Source organism: Panthera pardus, unplaced genomic scaffold (assembly GCF_024362965.1).
Source record: "Panthera pardus isolate Hobbes unplaced genomic scaffold, ASM2436296v1 HiC_scaffold_2, whole genome shotgun sequence".
Taxonomy (NCBI): Eukaryota; Metazoa; Chordata; class Mammalia; order Carnivora; family Felidae; genus Panthera; species Panthera pardus.
Genome location: NW_026526765.1, coordinates 66572279 through 66596625, shown reverse-complemented (window position 1 = coordinate 66596625; position 24347 = coordinate 66572279). Strand labels below are relative to the sequence as shown.

At 41.9% G+C, this 24347-nt stretch overlaps 1 protein-coding gene across 4 annotated transcripts in view; it reads right to left on the bottom strand.

Moving 5' to 3' along the window:
- The window catches only part of MCC (MCC regulator of WNT signaling pathway), a 428047-nt gene that overhangs the window by 100277 nt on the left and 303423 nt on the right, over positions 1-24347 (bottom strand). For all 4 annotated transcript variants that reach the window (XM_019450488.2, XM_019450489.2, XM_053907123.1 and 1 more), the window contains one exon: positions 11144-11257. In XM_019450488.2, coding sequence (XP_019306033.1) covers positions 11144-11257 — 114 coding nt within the window. The remainder of the gene's footprint in view (positions 1-11143; positions 11258-24347) is intronic.

Genomic DNA, 24347 nt, shown 5'->3' with positions numbered 1-24347 from the left:
CCTCCTCTTTACTTTTCCATATTCAGCTCTGTAGGGCTACAAATCACTGTGAAAGGCTTCCCCTCACAAACTTAACAGCTCTCCCTTCCCACCAATTCCTCACTCACTCTTCCTCTTCCACAGTCTTCAGAGGTCAACAGCCCACTACCATCACCAAGGCAGACTAGAAACTGCCAAATTCACTTAAAAATGAAGGTGTGCAAATATTCATACAAGAAAAAGGCACACGATCAACTGATAACCACCAAGACAACTCTGGGCATCCCTGGTGACTGTTGTGAGCTACTTAACAGGCAAGATCCGGGTTGCTGGAAAAGCAGATGGCCAATGCCCAGATAATGAGAGCATGTTATCTGGGACTAAAGCATCTTCGCTCCTGCCTCTAACTGGGGAGTCTGCCTAGAGGGTATGAGTATGAACAAGAGACAACAGGAAGCCTGATGATTCAGACAGAATGGCACTTGTAGCTAAAACGAGACAAAAGACTCAGAATGTATATTTGGAACTTACGGGTTCGTTTGGGAGTAGAAACAAGAATATATTGGAGAAAAAAAAATTCCTAGCTGAAGGCAAAGATATCTGGTTTACATTCCTATATTTTTTTCCATAAGTATGGTTTCCTAAAATAGTGGAAAGCCTCTGTAATTTAATTCTTCCTCTACAAATAATAGATATGTCTTGATTTCCTATAACATTTAAGATGGTGTGCTGGGTGCCACAGTGGGGGCCACTATGACACATACTTTGAAGCAAACTGTAGTCACAGCTTCCGGGTGGAATTCTGTGCTGGAGGACAAAAGTGGGGGTTGGGGGGAGGAAAGACGGTGGAAAGGTACTCTGGGGATTCTTTACACAGTGACAAGAGAACACTGGAAAATAATTATCCTCTTAGCCTCAAGGTGAATGAATGGCTGGAGAAGACATTGCCCAAGCCCCATCTGTACATGTCCTTGAGGTGTCACATTAAGCACACTTCACCCATTCTGTCCACACTCATTGTAACCAGACAAAGATATACTGAGGCACTCATCTCCAAGCTTAGTGAAAATCCCTTGAGCTTTTCCAAGCTGCGGTGCCTGCACCACAACTCCCATGAGAGCAACAGGGCAGGAGAAAACAAGTCATGACCTGCAGGAGCCAACAGAACCCAACAAAACACCCTTGTTAAATAGTCCTCATAAAGCTGCACAAGACCAACCCCAGCAAGGGACACTTTGGTGCAGGAAAAGTAGAAGAGGAGTAGCGGCACCCAGGACAGACACAGCCATTCTGTGCACGATCATGCCTTCCTGCCCTGGCAAGCTCCTGCACGGGCAAGCCTGGTTTGTTCAAGTCATGCCGGATTTTATTATCACACTCCAGTATCGTTACTGACCCATGCCTCTCCCCACCCTCAGTTCTCATGATCTGTGAGAGCAATTTTTTTTTAGCCTGGGAGGGTGTGTGATTTCAGGCATTCTGTTTCACAGGGGCACAGGCGAGGTCAAGCTGCATATCATACCACCACAGAGGAATCACCCAGGGTCAGGTAGCCCAGTAAACCCTCAATTGAGAAGGTAATACAACAATGACAACTAAGCAGGAAAAAGGAGTATTACCTCTATGATTATAATTTTTTGACTTTTAACTTACAAGTTTAAGTACTTTATACACATTAAAAAAATGATAGATGTCCACTTTCTCCATAATCCATGAATAAAACCCTTTTTCAAATGGTGTTCATTTCTCTCCAGTATTTTCTTATGTATATGCGGCTCTGCCGGAGCCACCATGTGGGATGTGCATCCCATAAGCGCCAGCACCCCTGCAGCACCCAGCAGGGGCGCTCATCAAGACTCTGGTTCACCTCCACCCTTGCACGTGGTGGGATTATACTTCCCCTTTCCCATGAAGCCGGATATGGCCATGTGACTTGTTTCAGCCAATGAGGTCTCAGTGAATTGATACCATTTGCGCCTGGAAGCCTTTACCAGCTCCTTCAGAATTTGCTACATTCCCTTCCCAGGCCATGGCTGCTGGCAATGTTCCAGACGGTGGAAGCCCTTCAGCTTAGGAGGCTGGCTGAGGACAATGCCACACAGAGTTTTCTGCCAGCACTACTGAGCTCCTAGCAAGGAACCAGAAATACACCTTTCATATCTTAAGCCACTGCAAATCTGCGGTTATGTGTTATCACTGCATATTCTGATGATACAACCATTTTACAGATGAAAACAAATTAAATGTAAAGTTACTGATTTGTTATATCCCAGACAAGCAGAACCCTCTGAAAAATCTTTCTGATTCTTGTTCATGCCATCAAAGGGTTAAAGCGATTGTAGCCACAATCTTCTCCCCTCAACTCCCTCCCAGATCCCTGACCTGTGGGCTGGTCTCTGTACCATTTGCCTAAAGATCTCCAGGGGCACCAGAGTCGTCCTCCTTGGTCCCCTTCCCTGACCTGCCTCTGTTGAACTCCAAGAAACACCAAGTATTATGCCTTCCAATATCAGAGGAGAAGTAGAAAACCCAGACAATTCTCTCCTCAACCCCCTGGAGCACCAAAATAAAAAAGCAGACACACGGGGCTGTAAGACAGGACATTCTAGATCTCTCCAGTTCCCATAAAGCCAGCGTTAGCTGCCCAGGTCAGTTACTCAGTGATGACTTTCTTTTTTTTTTTTTTAAACGTTTATTTATTTTTGAGACAGAGAGAGACAGAGCATGAACGGGGGAGGGTCACAGAGAGAGAGGGAGACACAGAATCGGAAACAGGCTCCAGGCTCCGAGCTGTCAGCACAGAGCCTGACGCGGGGCTTGAACTCATGAACCATGAGACCTGAGCCGAAGTCGGACGCTTAACCGACCAAGCCACCCAGGCGCCCCAGCGATGACTTTCTTAACAGGGAGGAATGGCAGCTTCTTCCTGCAAAACTTCCAAGTGAGAAATTATTTTCTTCTCTTCATCATACACAAACATTCCATTTTTGTGGAATGTTCGACTGATTTCAGTCGAACAAAGTAAGAAATGGTCTCAAACAACATGCTGCCACTTTTTTCCTATGATCCCAGGGAATTGCATCCAGGGTTCTCCCTCCTCCCAGCCTGTATTCATCAGTTTTTGGACTGATCCTGCAATACAGCAGAGAAAGCAAGCCTGTGGTTGCAGCATCTTGCCTGCCATGAGTTTCTGGAGGTCAGAATCATTAGGATTGCTCCCACAACTACCAACTGTTGGTCTGAAAGGCAAGGAAAAAAAGACTGGGGTTGGATAGGATGAAATTGCATTTTTCCTGAATTTCATCCTGACACTTAACGTATACTCTGAGCATTTTCCCTAGGTATCAGCTCTCCTACTTGATGATGAAGCAAATTTAATATCTATATAAATACCTATGTCTAGCCACATATATTGGTGAAATTGCCTATATGCAAAAAATGTTTATTAAAAACAAGCAGTATCATTACAACCACCAAGAATAAAACCCTTTAGTCTCATGTCTGCTATTGGTGCAATCCAGGGATAAAGCCATGAGTCAGCCTTGAGACAGACTGGTCTGAGAACTTGAGCCCTTGTTGGAAAAACCCTGTGCAATGTGCTGATGCTAAGGAGCTTTATGGTTTTGTTAATGTTCTTCACTGGGTTTTATCTTACCCCCACAGAGGCCACTGATCTTTAATCATCACATTAGTCTCAGCTGTCAAACCTAAGAGCATTATGAACTCCATTCTTGAAAACTGCAATGCCATCATTCATCTGTTAACCCTCTCAACCATCCTGGGGAAGGGGGTCAGCACCACTCCCTTTTAAAATACCCAAAGAAGTAATGCTACTCTCTCAGGATCACAATGGATTGGTCTCAGTAATATTACTAAGGGTATTTTCATCTTCATTCTAAGGCCTGGCCCAGGTCCTCCCAAGGGGAAGGTGGGAGGAATAAGGCCAACTAAACAAAGAGGCCCAGCACAAATGGAAATGCCTTTGATGAGCAAAACAGCAAGAGCAATTTACCAAAGAAAAGTATAAAACCAGTAAGAAAGGAATAGAGAACATTCCTGACCCAGAGAATGCATGCCAACCACATCTGTAAGTATTTCACACAATGAGAAAAAGAGATAAGAAAGGACTCTCTCCATTACATTTAATGAAAACTATTTATGTTTTCTTCCTAAAAGCCAAGAGGCAGAAAATTCAGAAGACTTGCTTTCCAAAGACAGAGGGCTTAGAAATAGAAAGTGTTCTGAGGGCACCTGGGTGGGTCAGTCAGTTCAGCATCTGACTCTTCATGTTGGCTCAGGTCACGATTTCATGGGTTCGTGAGATGGAGTCCCATGCTGGGCTTTATGCTGACAATGTGAAGCCTGCTTGGGATTCTCCTCTCTCTCTTGCTCTACACCTCCCCTGTTCTCTCTCTCTCTCAAAATAAATAAACATTTTAAAAAAATCTTTATGGAGTGCTTGGCTGGCTCAGTTGGGTAAGTGTCCAATTTTGGATTTCAGCTCAGGTCATGATCCCATGGTTTGTGGGATCGAGCCCCATTTTAGGCTCCATGCTGTTAGCATGGATTCTCTCTCTCCCTCTCTCCCCTCCCCTGCTCACACACATGCATGCTCTTTCTTTCAAAAATAAACTCAAAAAAAAAAAAACTTTAAACAAGAAAGTGTCTGTATTACTACTGACTGACTTCATTTCAAAGGGATTCAAAAGCTTGTTTGAAGTATCATTTTATAGCACTTAAAAATGCAGCAATTTAAAACGGTTGGTACTAAATAAATAGCAAATATGCTGAAAGCATCAAACTATTACTATATATGATCTTTGCCAGCTTCCCACAAGGCTGTTCCCTATGAGGCTATTTAATGTTGGTGCAAATGCATGCATGTGTCTATGCGCCTGTTTGATTGGGATGGAAGGGATGTTTAAACCAAATGGACCTGTGCATCATCCCCTCCTCGTGACTTCGAGATCCCCTCTGGATGCTAAGAGCAGCCTGGGCAGCTTAAGAGACATACAGGGATCAGTACAGCTGTGGATTCCCACAAAACCTGGCTTCAAATTCTAACTCTTGGTTACTTTCTAGCTACATAATCTCAGGCAAGATACTCAAATTCCCTAAACCTTAATTCTTTCATTCATAAAACAGCCATGTTATTAGTACCTGCACCATAGGTCACTATGAGAACTCCCTGAGATAAAGCATGCAGAATGCTTGGCACACGCCTGGCACAAATATAGCTCAAGAAGTATGGTGATTATCAATACTGGCATAAGCTAATAGTGGTGTTGTTAATCAAACCCCCCAGGAAGTTGTGATGAACAGCCTCCAAAATGCCCTTATGATCCCTGAATCTCCTTTGTGTGATACCCTCTTACTGAGCCTGCATGGGACCAGTGACTGGCTTCTAACTAATACAATGTGGCAAAGGTGATGGACATCACTCCCATTACATTATGTAAGACTGTCTTATCAGCAGACTTATTCTAGAATCTTTCTCTGCATGGATGGCTTTGAAAAAACAAACTGTCCTGAATCCTACAACCACAAAGAAATAAATTCTGCCAAGGACATGGGTGAGTGGACTCTTCTCCAGTTGAGGCTTCAGATGAGTATTCAGCTCTGGCCAACACCTTGATTACAAACACGCATGGAACCCAGTTAAGCCATACCTGAGCTTCTGATGCACAGAGCTGTGAGCTAATAAATGTGTGTTCTTTAAAGCCAGTTTTTGCGGTAACTTACTACACAACAATAGAAAATAAACACAGAAGTACTTTGCCTTCCCCATCACACTGATATAAGCTCCTTATTCTTAGAACTCTACTGGCAGGTTGACTTTATGACCACGTATAATAAACCTTTTTGTATTCATCTAGTTCCAGTGTCACCATCAATAGTGACTCAACAGATGTTGAAGCTCTTTTTGCAAATTACTAATGAATACAGCCACTGTTTGCATTTTAGTTTAATCATGGTTCCATAGTATTTAGAGAGCTGGTAAAACTTACTAAAGCCACAGAGCATAAATGTATGTATGAACTTGCTCTTTCACAATCTGGTCAAGCCTCAAACATCAATCACTCACCAAGGCATATAACAAAGGAAGCGTGGCACAGCCATTTCATTGTTCTTATTTTTTCTTGCATAAATCTTAACTTTATAAAAAATATGAGACTGGCAAGTCTGACCTTTTTTTCATGTTCTCTTTCTGGGTCCCAGTATCTGAACTGGGGAGACATCTCCATTGAAAGGAACAGAGAATAATTTTTAAGTATATTTAGTGTAAGAATGCAAACAGGATAGAGTCAATTAATGGCACTATGATATCATGAGCCACCAAAAACTCTTACATAAGATTATCTTAACCATAAGTAAGTTAAAAGGGAGCTGACTCAATCCTTGATCTAGCAAAGAAAAAAGTTTTCCATTATCCTCTACCATCCTCTGCACAAGATGTTCCCTCTTTGTAGTCTTACATTTTAATAAATACCCTCCTGGTCATCTTTTAAAAATCCAAGGCTGTAGTACATGTCAGCTTCCAGTTAAGGGCTTTCATAACTTCTTTCCTCTTAAAAAAATAGTCACTGATAAGAACTAATAACAATAGTTGACTTTGGATGGTTGTAAATTAGAAAACATGGTCACTTAACACTATTTTATATTTTTCTTCAATACAAAAATAATCACTCTCTCAAAAAACCCTTATGAAACAAACAAACAAACATTAAAACATGTTTTAATTCACCAGGGCCCACTACTGAAACATTACAATGCTTTCTTTCCAATTTTTCCTATCATATTTTTATTACTTTTACTATCAGAAGGAAAATATTTTAAGTCTTCACCTAAGTACAAACTGACAATTTTGATCTGAATAACATCTTATATGAGGAAAGAACACTGGGGACCTTGTCTTAGCTCTGGTGCTAAGCTATTCACTTGACCTTCACTAAGCAAGTTAACCTCTCTGGGATGCCTGACAAATGTGGAAGTAAATGATCTCAAGTATAAAGGGTCTTTCCTCCGTACTCAAACCATCTATGATTATGAGACATGAGTTTTCAAAACTTTCCATAGGTCATCTAGACCAATGACTGGCAGCCTGGTTTTTAGATCTCTCTTGAATTCCCATGTGAAAACAGAGCACCTATGTAGCACAACTAAAGCTTAGAGGCAAGGTATCCTCTTGAGCAACAAAATACAAGTAAGTAAGGACAAATCCACACTATCCACAAGCCCGGAAGGGTGTCTGAGTGGGCAGAAGCAGAGGGAAGCAACAAGGTTGGTGAACTTGAGAACTGGAAAACCCCAAAATAATCAGTAAGTATACATAGGAAAGTGATGAGGGCCAACTAAAGAACAGTAGCTAACACTAGGAAGCTTTTGCCTGAGCCAAGAGTAAATAAAGAAGGGGTCCACACTAAGATCTGAAAGAGCTAAAGCAGCTAGTCCTTGAGAACTTGCAAGACTGGTCCCAGGACTTGCTTCTAGGAGGAGAAACTGCTGACAGTGGGATCAGGATTGAACAGGATTGAACTGACTCAGGCAGTTGAGCACCTGACTCTTATTTAAGCTCAGGTCATGATCTCATGGTTCTCAGGATTGAGCTCTGCACTGGGCTCTGTGCTGACAGTGCAGAGCGTGCTTAGGATTCTCTCTCTCCCTCTCCCTCTCTGTCTCTCCCCTCTCTCAAAATAAATAATAAACTTCAAAAAAAAAAAAAAAAAAAAAAAAAAGGACTGAACAGAATGGGGTAACAGAGACAAAAGAAGGAATAGATCCAAACAGAAGTAGGTGAGGGGAAAAGAGCTAGGAAGTGTCAGAAAGCGGTCTGCCTTATTTTTGACAAAATGAAAACAACAGGAGACTAAGCCTTGTGAACTTATAAAGCCACCTTAAATCCTGCCTCCTAAAAGTTCAAGGAAACTAGTTTTCACATAAAAATAAAAAATGGAAAAGTAGTGAGGTCAAATTCCATATAAAGTTATAAGAAGAAAGAAAAAAAGAGTAGAATAATATCCCTATATACCATGAAAGCATACCACAAAAATGGAACATCTCCCCCCACCCTCAAAAGCCCCAAACAATAGCCTACTATTTCAAAATAAGCCAAAAGACTTGAAGGAAATAAAATGACATAAGACATGAAAGAATGTAATTCAGAATTAGAAAAACTCAGTAACAGAACACAGACAAAAATCAGAGATAAATAAAAACGCATTTCAGGAATAAAGACTAAACTAGAAGGCACACAAGAGAGAATAAACACAACATATAATGTCCCAAAACAAATATTAGATGGACAACAGGAAAAAACAAGTACAAAGGGAGAGATAGGATATGGGTAGTGAGATACTGAAAACAGTAAAAAACGATCTAACATACAAATAATAAGCATCCTTGAAGAAAAAAATCAAAGAGAACAGAATAGTCAACTCTATAAATTTTTAAAACTTCCCTGACATTAGAAGATTAAAAGAGATAATCAAAAGAATACACAGAAAATCTGATAATATCAAACCAGGATGACTAAAATTAAGAGTTAACTCCACCCAGAAACAAATAACCCAGTGAAGAAATGGGCAAAAGACATGAATAGACACTTCTCCAAAGAAGACATCCAGATGGCCAACTGACACATGAAAAAAATGCTCAACACCACTCATCATCAAGGAAATACAAATCAAAACCACAATGAGATAACACCTCACACCTGTCAAAATGGCTAACATTAACACCTCAAGCAACAACAGATGTTGGCAAGGATGAGGAGAAAGAGAAATCTCTTTTGCACTGTTGGTGGGAATGCAAACTGGTGCAGCCATTCTGGAAAACAGTATGGAAGTTCCTCAAAAAACTAAAAATATAACTACCCCATGACCCAGCAATTGCACTACTAGGTATTTATCCAAGGGATACAGGTATGCTGCTTCGAAGGGCACATGCATCCCCATGTTTATAGCAGCACTATCAACAATAGCCAAAGTATGGAAAGAGCCCCAATGTCCATCGATGGATGAATGGATAAAGAAGATGTGGTACTCAGCAATCAAAAAGAATGAAATCTTGCCATTTGCAACTACATGGATGGAACTGGAGGATATTATGTTAATCGAAGTTAGTCAGAGAAAGACAAATATCATATGACTTCACTCATATGAGGACTTTAAGATACAAAACAGATGAACATAAGGGGAGGGAAGCAAAAATAATATAAAAACAGGGAGGGGGACAAAACATAAGAGACTCTTAAATATGGAAAACAAACAGGGTTGCTGGAGGGGTTGTAGGAGGGAGGATGGGCTAAATGGGTAAGGGGCATTAAGGAATCTACTCTTAAAATCATTGTTATACTATATGCTAACTAACTTGGATGTAAATTAAAAAAAAATAAACAAACATGGTTAAAAAAAAGTTACTCTAGTAGGGGTGCTTGTGGCTGGCTCAGTTGGTGGAGTGTACGACTCTTGATCTCAGAGTTGAGTTTCAGCCCCACACTGTGCATAGAAATTACCTAAAAATAAAATCTTTGAAAAAAAGTTACTCTAGTAAAATTACTGGACTTAAAAAAATAAAGAAAAAATATGCCATGGATGTCTAGAGTAAGTGTCTTGTGAGGCAAAGAAAGCTGTATCATCAGACTTTGAGGGCAACGCTCTGTGTTGAATAAAAGAATAAGGAGACATAGTCAAGAAAAGATGGGCCAAGGGTTTTATATCTCGCAGAAATGCCTTTCGAGTACAAAGGGCACACACGCACCATCATTAATGAGCAAGAGCTTGGTGAAGATTATTCCCCTGAGCCCTCCCTGAAGAATCTACTAGAAAATAAGCTTCAGGCAATAAACAAACAGAGGAACATTGACATAAGGACCACAGTAAACACGAAATATATATTTACTTGTCGAAGACCAAATGAGGACTAGAAGGGAAGAATATGAGTTGCAATGGCCATATGGTCAGGCAGGGTGGATAGAGGACAACTGCAAGTAACTGGAGGAGTGAAGAGAGCATAATGCAACCAAAAACAAACAAACAAAAAAAACAAATTAAATTCTTCTCAGGAACTACATTTGTCATAGTGGTAGTAATATTCTTTTTTTTTTTTAATTTATTTTTTAACGTTTACTTATTTTTGAGACCGAGAGAGACAGAGCATGAACAGGGGAGGGGCAGAGAGAGAGGGAGACACAGAATCTGAAACAGGCTCCAGGCTCTGAGTGGTCAGCACAGAGCCCGACGCGGGGCTCGAACTCACGGACCGCGAGATCATGACCTGAGCTGAAGTTGGACGCTTAACTGACTGAGCCACCCAGGCGCCCCTATTCTGAAACCATATATACTATGGAATGAAGCAAGTAAGTAATTACGGAATATTCTAATTCAATCATCCTCTGAAACCTTAAGAACCAGGATTCTTAGCGTGAAAGGAAGGAGATACAGATAAACATACAAGAAGCTAAAAAAAAAAAGTGCCTTTGTAATCCGAATTTAAACTGCAGCTGTTAGTATGAACTCCTAAAGTATTTTATCTTAATATGTATATACATATGTAGATAAATAAATAAGGAATAAAGAATTCCCTGGCTGTGTCTAATAAAGGAAGCTTGAAAACAATGACTAATCAAGAAGCAGTAAACAACCTTTGCACCCAGACTGTGGTACTGAAGTATCATTTTCTGCAGAAAGAAAGAAGAGCTACTTGGGGAATGGTCACTACCAGATTTGGGACAAAAAATGCACTAGATGAGTCTGGAGTAACTACCAGACTCATGTCAAAAGACTCAAAGCCAACATCAAGACATTCATACTGGCCAAAGATAATATGATTTGAGTTTCTGTAAGGAAAATAATTACAACAGAATAAAACCCAAATATGTTTAAATCTACAATTTCGTAATAATATTTTTAAAAATTCCCTGGGCAATTTCCAAGGATTATAGGTAATTGATGAACTTGAAAAATGTTAATGGAAAGATGAAGCATTCTGCTCTTCATTTGTTGAAACCATGGTTTCAACAAATCAAGGATAATGGGACATGTCATGACCTGAGCCAAAATCAAGAGTCAGATGCTTAACTGACTGAGCCACCCAGGCGCCCCTCTGTGTTTTATCTTAAAATAAAAAATACAAATGTTTTCTAAAAACTTTCCAGATCCCTTACCTGTGCCTTGGCCAATTTCTTTTCCAGAAGGTCTCGTTCCCGCTCTGTTTGCTGCAGACGTTTATTAAGCTCCACTATATCTCCCTTGAGTGATGCCAGGGCTGCCAAGTGGAGCTGTGGCAACAGAAAGAAAGGAGCACAAGGTTAGTTAGATCCTTCGGCAGAAACATTCCTTCCCTTCATTCCTTGTAATTAGTGTGATCATATTAAAAAAATGCATCATCTCCAATGGGTGCTATTAAATCAGGTGTCTTCCAGGCAAGCCAGGTTATATGGTCACCCTAAATGTAACAGGGAGAAGATTTATGTGTGGGCAGCAGGACCTAATTTTGGTGGTTAAATCAGGACAGAGAGCAACGCTTCTCATTCTCAGGGCTTTCACTGAGTTACTCAGTGAGAATGTGATTAAGAGCTGGTGTGGGGTCGCCTGATTCTCAACCTGAGCAGCAAAGAAAAGGGAGAACCAAATTAGCTTTTTACCTTTGGGAAATATGAAAGGTGAATAGGGCAGTTCAGTCACCCATATTGCCGCATGTACAGACAGACCATGGGGCTGAATATTAAGAAAAACTGGGAGAGGTCTTTTTTTTCCCCCCAGGACCTCTTAAAGTGGTCCTTGCCAGCTCATCTTTCCTCATTGTCCCCCACACAGACTACACTGACTAGATGCTGCTTCTGGGCAAGTAGACCCTCTCGTAGGAGCAGAACTATAATGCTGATAAGGATGCTAGGAAAAGACAAACAAAGAACCCCTCCAGATCTCTGTCCCCAGCCAACATCCTCAGGTTAGCAGGAGCTACAAGTGATGTTCTTCAGCACAGTAGCAAAGGGGTACCACCCTGCACTTCTGGGATCTCAATCTGCTCAACATCCAAGCCCAAACACTGAGCTGCAGCTGCACCAACAGCTACCACATGTGCCTTTTGTGGCCTTCCAGGCCAATGGCTTAAACAGATCTGTTTAGGATCTGTTCAACACACTGATCCCAGAGCAACACCCTTCAACCTTCTTGGCCCTTTGAGTCACTACTTCTCATCGGTCTTCATCACCAGTTCCAGGGGGAGCTCAGACTGTTCCCCAGCTGAATTCTACACTATGTTTGGGTGAGTAGCTGCAGTCAGAACAAACCTTCCTTCCTTGCAGGTTTTTAGTAGCTTCTGCCAAGAGGGAGTTAAAGGAGTGAGCAAATAAACATGATCTTTAAAGATGGACGTGGCACAACAGTACACAGTTCAACTTTGAAGATTTTAATTTCAGGTTTAGAAAATGCTTTTCTGCAACTTCATGTTGGCTGATAGGTTTGTTGGGGGGCGAGGGGGAATATGGGACAAGGATGTACAGGGCAGAGTCTGGGCTATCAAAGCAGTTGTTTATGTTAGACTAGAACAGCGGTGAATGTGACTTTGCTTAATTGCATCAGGGCTGCAAACCAACAGATCAATAGCCGATTTGAAATTAGGAACGCTTGAAATTTAAAAAAGGAAATGTCAGGCAATCTGGTGGTATTTGCCTTCTCGTGTAGGGCTACGGCTGCCCAGAAAAAGGTCACTTTGGGTTTCAGATACAAGGTTTTATGTGATGAATTCTCAGCACAAATACCACAGTGTTCCCATTGTACAATCTTTTTGAGGCTGTTCTGCTTCCAGGATGGTGGAGAGGGACTCAAATTCACTCCCTTAGACAGCTGGGTTGCCCCCTCTGCCTCTGAACTGTCAATCTGAGAATTTTCTTTCAGCGTCAGACATTGTGGTCTGTTACACATTCTGTCGAGTCTTGGGAGAGGCTTTACCACTTCTCTGGAGAGAAGGATAAAATACTTGGGGAGCTGAAATGTTCTTTAAGAAATACAGGAGTGGAAACAAAGATCCCAACTATATAAGCCTAGACATGCCTCTTCTCTCCCGCATCTCCCTCCTACTTCTGGGGGAAGGACAACCTGAAGGACTTGGGGGAGAATTAGGAGGGAAAAGTTGACAAAGGAAGCTCTACATTCCATACTAACTTCATAAACTGGGCCAGATGAGGAGACACACAGAGTAGTTATTTCCATCAAAGCACATGGCAGAGAGGGTCCAGGGGGTCATCCCTACTGGGGACAGTATCCAGCTTGGAGCAGATAACACCTTTGGGCCTATCAGCTCTCCAGATTGCCAGGAAGATCCATACGATGTGCATCTGGGCCAAGTCTCTTTGTTTTCCTGGATGGAAGATGCCTCTCTATGAAATGAGAGTAGACCAGTTGTTCTTCACCTTCTTTGGGTCACAAATTCCTTAAGAATCCATGCGGGTGACAGATTCTTCCCTTAGAGAAGAGTATAAATTTGGGGTTGATGCATGTATTTCACCTAATTATGGTGATAACACACTCTGGACTCTTTCCATAAACTCCAAATTAAGAAGCCACAGATGCCACATAAGTTTTGTAGACTCTCTCATGGGTCATAATCGTAGTTGTTTGGGGAAAGGGCCCTGGGTACTTGACATTTCCCATTCCACATTTGCCGGTGAGGACCTAAAACCCAGAGACTGACTTGCTTACTCAAAATCCTATGGATAACTCAACACTAGCACCAAGGCCACCAGTGTCCTTTCCCCGCTATATGATGTTGTATGTAATAGTAATTTTCAATTTTTTATGTGGATGAAAACTTTACTTAAAGTATTTCCCTCTGATCATAAAAGAAAAAAAAAATGTAACAGAAAAATAAACATTCTAACATATTAGCTAGAATTAGAATTGTTTAATAAGAATTAGAATTAGTTAGAATTGTTTAATAAGATTTTTTTAAATTTATATGTATTATTTTTTAATTTTTTTAATGTTTATTTTGGAAAGAGAGAACACACACGAATGGGTGAGGGATGGGCAGAGAGAGAGGGGGACAGAGGATCCAAACCCAGCTCCATGCTACAGCTGAGACCCTGATATGAGGCTCAAACTCACAAACCCCTGGATCATGACCTGAGCCAAAGTCAGTAGCTCAACCAAATGAGCCACCCAGGCACCCCAAGTGTTATTTTTAAAAGAGCCTTTTGTATTAAAGAAACAAAAGAGTTGTGGCTATATATTCTGCACATGATGGCTGTAGCATAAAAACTATGATGGGTTCTTTCTCTTCCTGGCTGCATCTTCTTTCCCCATCAACCAGCTCTTCTGATAGAAGATAAAAATTAAAAACAACAACAAAGTACACATACACATACACATGTTCCTTAATGTTGCTGACAGTTACTCAACAGAAACTAACTACAGAGTGGGGGGCAGAGTGGATAAAACAGACATGTTGCTTAGAATCGGGCTGACGGCACCCCCTTACTGCCCGATGACTGTGCATGAGGTACGCTAAGTTGTCACTACAAGAAGACCCCCCATCAATAACTCAGTAATCAAGCTGGTTCGACCTCCCTTCTTTTTGGGTTTTGCTCCCCTTCATTCTGACAGACCTCCTGATATCCCCGCAAATTCAAAGGCTAGAGGGTTTGAGAGCAACACTACAAGTATTATGACACAACCTATGTCCTGCCATGGCAAGTATTAAAAAATAAGGAGCCGAGAGGTCTTTTTGGGTATATTTTTTTAAGTAGGCTTCACACCCGGCTCGAAGTCCAACATGGGGCTTCAACTCACCACCCTGAGTTCAAAAGCCAGATGTTTAACCAACTGAGCCACCCAGGTGCACCTATCTGGCTAATTTTTAAAAGGACTAACAGTGGGTTTTAATTCTAGAAAGATAAATTTAACAAAGTAACCCAAATTGTTATATATCTGTAATAGGAAAATTACACGTATACCATTTTTTGAGATCTCTTTACTTGTCTTCTGAGTTTGGAAATGCCCTCTACCTTGACTCAGAGCTTCAGACATATGACCCATAAAGTACCATTAAAAGATGTTTCACTAACCAAAGAGAAAAAAACATACATAATGTTCAGAGTCTGTGCTAGTGTCCTCCCCAATTCATTCTTCTCTTCATACTCAGGAACGAGACCCTAATTTTGGGCTGGTCATATTGTCATTCAGCTAAAACATCCCAGTTGCCAGCCTCCCTTGCAGGTGGAGCTAGGAGTAGCCGTATGACGAAGTTCTGACCAATGAGACATAAGCAAAAATATTATGTGGGAGTTCTGAGAAAATCTTTCTGAGAGAAGTCATACCCTTTTTTTCTTCCCCTATCCTTGCTGCTTGGGGTACATGAATGTGGTAGATGGAGCCCCAGCAGCCATCCTCCTCCTTAAAGATGAGGTCTATACTCCAGAGAGCCAAAATTTGCTCCTACCACCTTTGGACTGTTGACTCCAGACTTCCGTTGTATAGACCACTACTATGCTGAAGTATTCTAGCAAATGAAGTCGATCTAATCCTAATTTATAAAGAACCAGAGAAGCCTGGATTCCAATCTCATTTATGCCACTTGTAGGTGGACTACCTTTAGATAGTTTATTTAATCGCTTTGTTATAAGGTTGCCATAGAGACAAATGAGACAGCATCCGTAAAATAACTCGCACAGTGGTGCCTGGGTGGCTCAGTTGGTTGAGCGTCTAGCTCTTGATTTTGGCTGAGGTCATGGTCTCACAGTTACTGAGATTGAGCCCTGTGTCGAGCTCTGTGCTAACAGCATGGAGCCTGTTTGGCATTCTCTCTCTCTCTCTCTCTCTCTCTCTCTCTCACTCTCTCTCTCCCTCTCTCTCAGCCCCTCCTCTGCTCTCACACACACTCTCTCTCTCAAAATAAATAAATAACTTAAAAAAAAAAAAAACTCACACGTTGTGTCTGGAACCAGGTAAGCTTTCAACAAAGGCCCATTTCCCCTTTCCCAGCCAAGTTTTAAGTCAACAAGTTTCAAGTCAACAAGCTTCCCAGACTAAGCCCCATCAAATGTAGTGGGTAGGACACTCAGATGAGTGAGTAAGCCGGTCCTGTCATGGAGCAGCTTACTTCCTTGTGGGTATCAGCATAGGATTGAGAGACCATAGCTGCTTTGTCTGATTCTGCTGAAGTCCTAAGGTTTATCTTAAGGAACTGACTGCCAAGGCTCTTAAATCTCTGTGAAAATTTTACCCGAGGCCTAAGCAAGGTGGGGATGGGACCTTGACACTTTCTAAACAAATGTGGGTCTAGTGCTTGAAGGATATAAATCCATACTTACTTCATCGTTCTGGAGGCACTAAGTCCCCAGGCTGCTTTGAGACCTGCCTCACATTCATTTTATACAGTGTGTGTCCAAATGAGACTAAACCACCTGGAAATTTGACTGCAAGATAACTGTCAAAATGGCTGTTATTTTTGGATGAAACATTACTTCGCTAATATTTCATCATTCAACTAGCTCTAAGAACAGGCTTGCTTAGCCTAGGACAGACGCCAGAGGCCCGGGTGACAAGCCAGCAGTGCCTTTGTGACAGTTCCTCCTGGGCTACATGGATAGATGCTTCTCCTGTTACATATTAGCTGTGTGACAAAGGGCTTCTTCACACTTCTTAAAATGCCCTTTTAAGCCAGCAGCCCAGTGACTCAAAGGAGTCTCCAGAAGCATCGCTGTGTATTTACCATTGTAAGGTGCTTCTCCACCTTGCTACTACTGGCAACAGCAACAAGCATGTCCCCACACTATCCAGTTTGCACAGCACTCTCCCCTGCATCAGCCCACTGGATCTTCGCCATCACACTCGAGCTCTGTGGCCTGCAGGGAAGCCAGGGTTTCCCGTTTGCTGAGGGACAAGTACTTTTCCCAAAGTCACAATTGGTGAAGGACATCCAGGACCTGAATCTAGGCTGCCAAATTCTACACCCGCCATTTTAACCCATCTTTCTGGGACTCTGGTTTACCCTTTAACAACACTGTCTTCAAAGGGGCCAAAGTCTTCCATAGCCACACCTGAGACAGAGGAATGAATTCATTCCAGAATCTCCATCCAGACACAGGCACCATGGAGCACTAATGGTGTGATGGCAGAGGCGGCCTTCTCTGCATTGGTGGGAGGTAAGCTCATCCAGGGCAAACTGTGCCTGTTCTTTCTTTCTTACTTGCTCTGGTGCTACCTGAGGTGTTCTAGAAGTCATTCCCTGCCAAGGTACCTCTATTTCCTTTCTGCTACGTGATGGTGGGAATTACCATTCTGTCCTAATTGAGCCACCTGCCTTCGAAATACAAGGTATACCCCATTTTTGCTTAGGTTTGAGTGATGACGACAGGTAGCGCCAACTTCTTTCACCTAGTGAACTGTTTTCTTTGCTAAAGAGGAAGAAACCAGCACAACTCAACATTACTGAATGTACACGCTCTTGACAGGTTCTGCTGTTTTCTACACATTACCCAACTGAATCAGCTGCAGAGCCCTGCAGAAGAAAGGGCAGTGTCAAAACCCCAATGCCAATCTTTAGGCGTACTTTGAGAATTCTATCTTGGGAACTGCCGCTTGGGCTAAGTGCATTTCATGCAGTATCTCATTTAATCCTTGCCACAATGCTGGGAAACAGGTATTGTTACCTCTTGACAAATGAGGAAACGCAGGCATGGAGTGGGGCAGAAAATCAGTCAGGGGCAGAAAACCGATAAAAAGTGGAACAGAGGCTAATGCAAAGGCACTCTGTGCTCTAATCTCTGCCATGGGCCTCGCTGGCACTTCTAAATCATTACGTCACTGTTCAACCTTGCTCGTGGGATGCGTATGCTTGTGCCTGTATGTGTGCATGTATGTGGGTGGGTGGATGTGAGGTCAGAGGCCAAATGCATGCATTGGCAGGGGCAGGATCTCCGTGGATGGGAGAAGCACGGGGAGGTGGCAGGGCAAGCCCTTGAGCAGCAGTGATGACATTTGGGGCTGGTGGTCAGCTGAATTCCATGTGAATTTGGGGGAATCACTTAACTTCCTCTGCTTTTACACTCCTCTGAGAAGGGCTTGTACCAGATGGTCTCTAAGATTCTTCTGGGTTTACACCTATACGCGTGTGTTCCTGGCACGTTCCACCTGACCAGACCTCATGCTGAGTTCTGCACTTGGGGCTTTGCGTACTTTATTTGCCCACTAGTCCAGAAAGAATCTGCTGAAGCTCACCATATAAGGAAGCTTCACTATACATAGAATTGATCAGCAAAGATCGTTCTCGTAGAAACTGAAAGAGCACGCAGAATCACACGCAATCTTCCTGCTGGCGAGGGAAATCGAGAATATCTAGTCTAATTCCCTCACTGTAAAGAAATGAAACAGACCCAGAGAAACAAGGCTCATCAAATCCACATTTCCTCTTTCCCACTCTCCCATATGGCAATCCAGGAGCTCCCGGGTAGTGAATAAGTGTGTGTATCCCAGCCCTGTCCTTGGAAATAGCAGGAGACATCTGCACACGAAAAAGCAGCCTCACTCAGCTTCCACTCCAAGACTCCCCACATCCCGGGTGCTCTAATTCAGATACACAAAGAACAAATTCCCTGGCAAAAGGGTAATGTTGCCTCCCAGATGGACACAATCAGGCCTGTTCAGTGGCTTCCAGGACTAGAACATTCCGATTTATTGCTAGAACTCCAGCTAGGAGTGCCTGCTGTGTATTAACTTCAAAAAAGGTTGCTCGTGGCCTTAAAATTCAAAACTCATTAAATATCATCTACGATTTTGCTCACTGCATGCAAATCACTTTTTGCTGCCCTCCATCCACTCAGAAAGCATCAGCTTTTTGTCCTTCATTTTTACCTGATACTTCCACCGAGATCAGTGGCCCAAGTTACTTTTTAAACCTCCATTGAAATTCAGTTGTTGAAAACAGCATTTAAGTCTTCTTCAACATGGTAACACGAGAGTATCATTCATAGAAGAAAAACTGTCCCCATCCAAGGGTGCTTGACATAGGTGATGGCACCAAATCACAAAGCAGGGCCCAGGTACTAACCGTGAAGGTGGCCACACCTAAAGCCACTCTTTCTTTGTCTCAAATAAATGGTCAGGGAGGTGGCTTTCAAAAAGGGGAGCTGTCCAAGATTGGGCATCCCAGCTTTGAAGCAATCCTCCGTCCTACCCATCCATGAACATATGCTTCTGTAAAAATACATCACATGACTAACAAGTGGGTACTTACTATGTGCTAGGTGCTACACTAAGCATGTAACATGCACTTTCTCAATCATTCTTCACATTGCCTTATGAGTATGCTTCGTTGTTAGCCCCAATCTAAGGAGGTCAGAAATTGAGGCTTACAAATTCAGCACCTTGTCAAACGAGGAAGTGGCAGGGCTAGCATGAAAGCTCAAGTCTGTCTAATCCCGGAGCCCGGCTCATAACTGCCGTGCCTCCTGATTTGCAAGAGACTACCCTAGCCCTTCTGAGATCCTCCCAGACACCCATGAAACTGTTGAGAAGATAAGGTCTCGACAGAGGGTTCTTTTTATAAGAAGGGAAAGCAGAATTGCAAAATTAGCACGGGCAAAAGGACATCAATTCTTTAAAACTTCCAACACTGAGAAATAGAAGACCATTCAGCTGCTATCACACGCAGGTAGTTATCAGAGAGAAATTAATCTCCAGCTATTTCCACACCCTACAAGGTAAAGAGGAAAATACTGCAGCGTAGGTGAAAAGCTAAATAAACAGAACATAGGAGAAAAGGTTACTTTAACTGATCTTCAAAAATAAAAAAAAAATTGAGCTCTCTCCTTGTAACTTCATTATTGCGGTATGTGCCGTTAACTGTTCCTCACCGTGTATTCTCATGACTTTGAGGATCCAGAGATTCCTGGCCAAGAAACAAAAGCAGAACCTGAACTCCACCCCCACCCCAGCCATCCCCTTGTGGATCTGGATGAAAACTGGTGATAAAATCAGGTACAGCTCCAGAAGGAGGCACTGGAGAAAAACCAAGCTGGGTCTACAAGTAATCACAATGAGATGGCATACCTATTTATGCCCTATCAAGGTCATGTGAGATGGTGCATATGTTCATGCTTTATCAAGCTCACACTTGATGGCGCCCATATTCATGCTCTATCAAGCTCATTTGCTCAAACCTATCACTCTGTAAGTATCACTACCACCTGGGCAATTCACATTTTTGCTGGAAAAATGATTTTTCTGTTCCTGGAAAAATGATTTTTCTGTTCCTGTACTTCCGCACTGGTGGGTTCGTTCAGTAATAGGTGAAAACTTTTGTTTGAAAAAAAAATGATAAATTAAAAACAAATCTGTTAAGTTTACTAAATTAAAAAAAATCTTAATAGATTTTTAAAATTTACTATACAAGTATTATAGTACAATAGTTGCCAGTAAGTTGCTTACTACTTTCTGTTAACAAATTCTTACTGTTTGTAGTGTTATTTTATTTTCATGGAAAACCAAAATTACATGTATATACAAGGATATTTGGAAAGAAACACAGACAAAATAAAGACACTGCAATAAACTGGTAGCACCCACTTAAATTTCAAGGTGTGCTGCATCCTAATGACACATCATGAAAGAGATGACAGTGTAACAATGAAATCCTGCTAATCAGAGGACATTAAGATTTCAGCGTGCACTAAATACTGATGTGATCCCTGAGGCAGAAACTCCCACAGAGAATTCTATGAACAGGAGTAAAAGAGCTCCCTGATAAGTCCTGCATTGTTCATAAATTTTTATACTGATCCAATTTAGCAGGTATTGAATTCCCCATTCTAGGGAAACCAAGTGCCTTTAACGGCGAAACAGTCAATAAACTCTGCAGATCAGCAAAGGACAAGGTATGTTTATAGCAATAGTTGAACTGCTTTGGAAGGACCCTATTTTTTACTGGATTGAGGACAGTGTTTTTTCTTTGGGAAAACTACTGAACACTTAGATTTGAGTGTTTGTGTGCATACATATACAGATACATACTTATACATATAACACTAACACATGTATATATACACGCGAAATTTCTAAGTATACAAAACTCCAGGCATGTGCTTTCAGACTTTTCACTAAAGCACAGGACACAGCTAAGATGTTGACTACTGAAATATTCGATACAATCATTTTTAAGTGCATACCTAACTATTAAAATTACTGAGGGGCGCCTGGGTGGCTCAGTCGGTTAAGCATCCGACTTTAGCTCAGGTCATGATCTCATGGTTTGTTGGCTTCGAGCCCCGCATTGCGCTCTGTGCTGACAGCTCAGGGCCCCGGGAGCTTGCTTCAGATTCTGTGTCTCCGTCTCTCTCAGTCCCTCCCCTGCTCGCACCCTGTGTCTGTCTGTCTGTCTGTCTCTCTTTCTTAAAAATAACCATTTTAAAAAATTAATAAAATACTTTAATATGCACTACATTTAAAGAAAATCCCTTTAAAATGTCTGATGCCAGTCCTCATTTCAGCAAAGGCACAGGCAGGAGAAGGCACTGACTTCTCCCTCCTCACCACAGGCTGCTGACTGATGGGCCATTTTACACTCACTGTTACATCTAATCCAAAGCACCAGGAAAGAGCAGGAGACACACATTTCAAATTTGCTCAAATGTTCTCTCCCATCAGGGGTCCTGCTGATTGTTCAGAGAACAGTGCGTTCAGCTACAGAGAAAAGGTCTGAATCCTCTCTCCTTTCCAAATCGCCTAACCCCGCCAATATCAGCCACAACCAGAATTATCTTGCTCTCTGAAAAGGAAGAAAATGGGAGGAGAAGAGGGAAGAAAACGATGGCAAAAAACGTTCATGATTAAATACAAAGCTTTATCACAAACAAAAATAAATAAAAACCCCAGACCTAAGTACCAGTTCAACCTTGGGTACATTTTTACAATTTTCCAAGCCTCAGTTTATTCACCCTGTAAAATGGAAACCATACCCACCCACCTAACCAAAGAGAGTTGTAAAGGTCCAACGAACATACTATAAGTCAATCACTTAACCACAGTGCTGCCTGGCTGAACGTGAGCCACAATGACCATTATTGTCTTAACTATGCCACACGTTGAGCTTGCTAAGAAGCGTTAAGATAAAATTGAGCCTTGAAAACAGTGATGGTTACTATTCTATCTTCTTGTTTTCACAAACCCTGACTAAGCAATCAGAATGACTCATCACACTGAGGCCTAGAACACATTAATCACAGTAATCTACACTTTGATTTCCCCTTGTGCAACTGAATCCACTGCTCCTGCACCAGGGCTGGTCCTGCAGAAAAGCACGCAAACACATTAATCCTCAGCAGCCTAGAAACTGGGTTTAGCCTCATGCCCAGTGTGTTCCCCCGGACTTCCTAGCTCCTCATATCACAAGGTAAGAGAGGATCAAGAACCAAGTGGGATACATACAGCGACCCCAAAATGAATTTTCCTGAAAATATATCTGAATGGTAAAAAGACACAAGTTACTGTGAACAGGGATGTGCACAAAGCTCTGTTCATGATGGTAGAAAAAACAAAAAAGATTAGGTGAAAAGACTGCATGATATGAATAATATACTATGCTGTCAACAAAACAGAAATATATATATAATAATCAACATGGTATTCATTATTTCCTGTATGTATGTTCATTCCCTTGGTTCATTCAGGTTGCTTTCTACCTGTCCCCACCAGCCACCCGGAACAAATTTTCCTTCCCCCTACCCCATATCTACCCTTTTACTCCTCTTTATTTTTCATAACACTTATTAGTACCTGACAATGTATCATATAGGTTTTTTGCTGACCCATTTCCCTCGTGAGACTATGAGTTCCCGGGAGGCACACAAGTCAACATACCAGGGATACAGCCAATACACAAGATGAACTAAGCCTGGCCCATGATGGAACTTCAGACAATATTTATTAAATGGATAAATTTAGAAAATTCAGATAGATATCAGGGAAATACAAATCAAAACCACACTCAGATACCACCTCACGCCAGTCAGAGTGGCCAAAATGAAGAAATCAGGAGACTATAGATGCTGGAGAGGATGTGGAGAAACGGGAACCCTCTTGCACTGTTGGTGGGAATGCAAATTGGTGCAGCCGCTCTGGAAAGCAGTGTGGAGGTTCCTCAGAAAATTAAAAATAGACCTACCCTATGACCCAGCAATAGCACTGCTAGGAATTTATCCAAGGGATACAGGAGTACTGATGCATAGGGGCACCTGTACCCCAATGTTTATAGCAGCACTCTCAACAATAGCCAAATTATGGAAAGAGCCTAAATGTCCATCAACTGATGAATGGATAAAGAAATTGTGGTTTATATACACAATGGAATACTACGTGGCAATGAGAAAAAATGAAATATGGCCTTTTGTAGCAACATGGATGGAACTGGAGAGTGTGATGCTAAGTGAAATAAGCCATACAGAGAAAGACAGATACCATATGGTTTCACTCTTATGTGGATCCTGAGAAACATAACAGAAACCCATGGGGGAGGGGAAGGAAAAAAAAAAAAAAAAAAGAGGTTAGAGTGGGAGAGAGCCAAAGCATTAGAGACTGTTAAAAACTGAGAACAAACTGAGGGTTGATGGGGGGTGGGAGGGAGGGCAGGGTGGGAGGGAGGGCAGGGTGGGTGATGGGTATTGAGGAGGGCACCTTTTGGGATGAGCACTGGGTGTTGTATGGAAACCAATTTGACAGTAAATTTCATATATTAAAAAATAAAAAAAAAAAAAAAAGAGAAAAAAAAAAAAAAAAAAAAAAAAGAAAATTCAGATAGAATTTACATTATCCTTAACCCTACCACCTAGAGATCGCATCACTTGCAAATATAGGTCAGATATTTTTCTACATGTAAATATATACTTAAAATAGCTTATTTTAAACAATATGTTTACTATATCAAACTCTCCAGGTAATTCACCAAATCGTTAACTCCTCTCCAGGTTATCAAATCTCTAGGACAATCCTCTATCCCTCCAGCAGGTCAATGTTCCTTTTGATAAGTACTACCTAGAACCAAGCACAGCACTCCAGATGAATTTTGGCCAACATACTTCCTATGAGCCAGAGACCATGCCAACTGCCTTCCACGGGTTTCACTGAATTCTCACCCAACAAGATAGAAGCTATTATTACCTCATTCTGCCGATAACAAAACCAAGACACAGTCAGTTTTTCTAGTACTTGAAACCCCAAACTCCCAAGCTGACCTATCCCATTTACCATTACTGCACCTCATCTATCACGGCTATCCAGGGTTGCACATTCCCAGATCCCGCGACCTGACTGGGCCAAGGGAGAGAATCAGAGTCGTCAAGATTGCAGACTTGGATGGCGTCCAGCACCAGATGG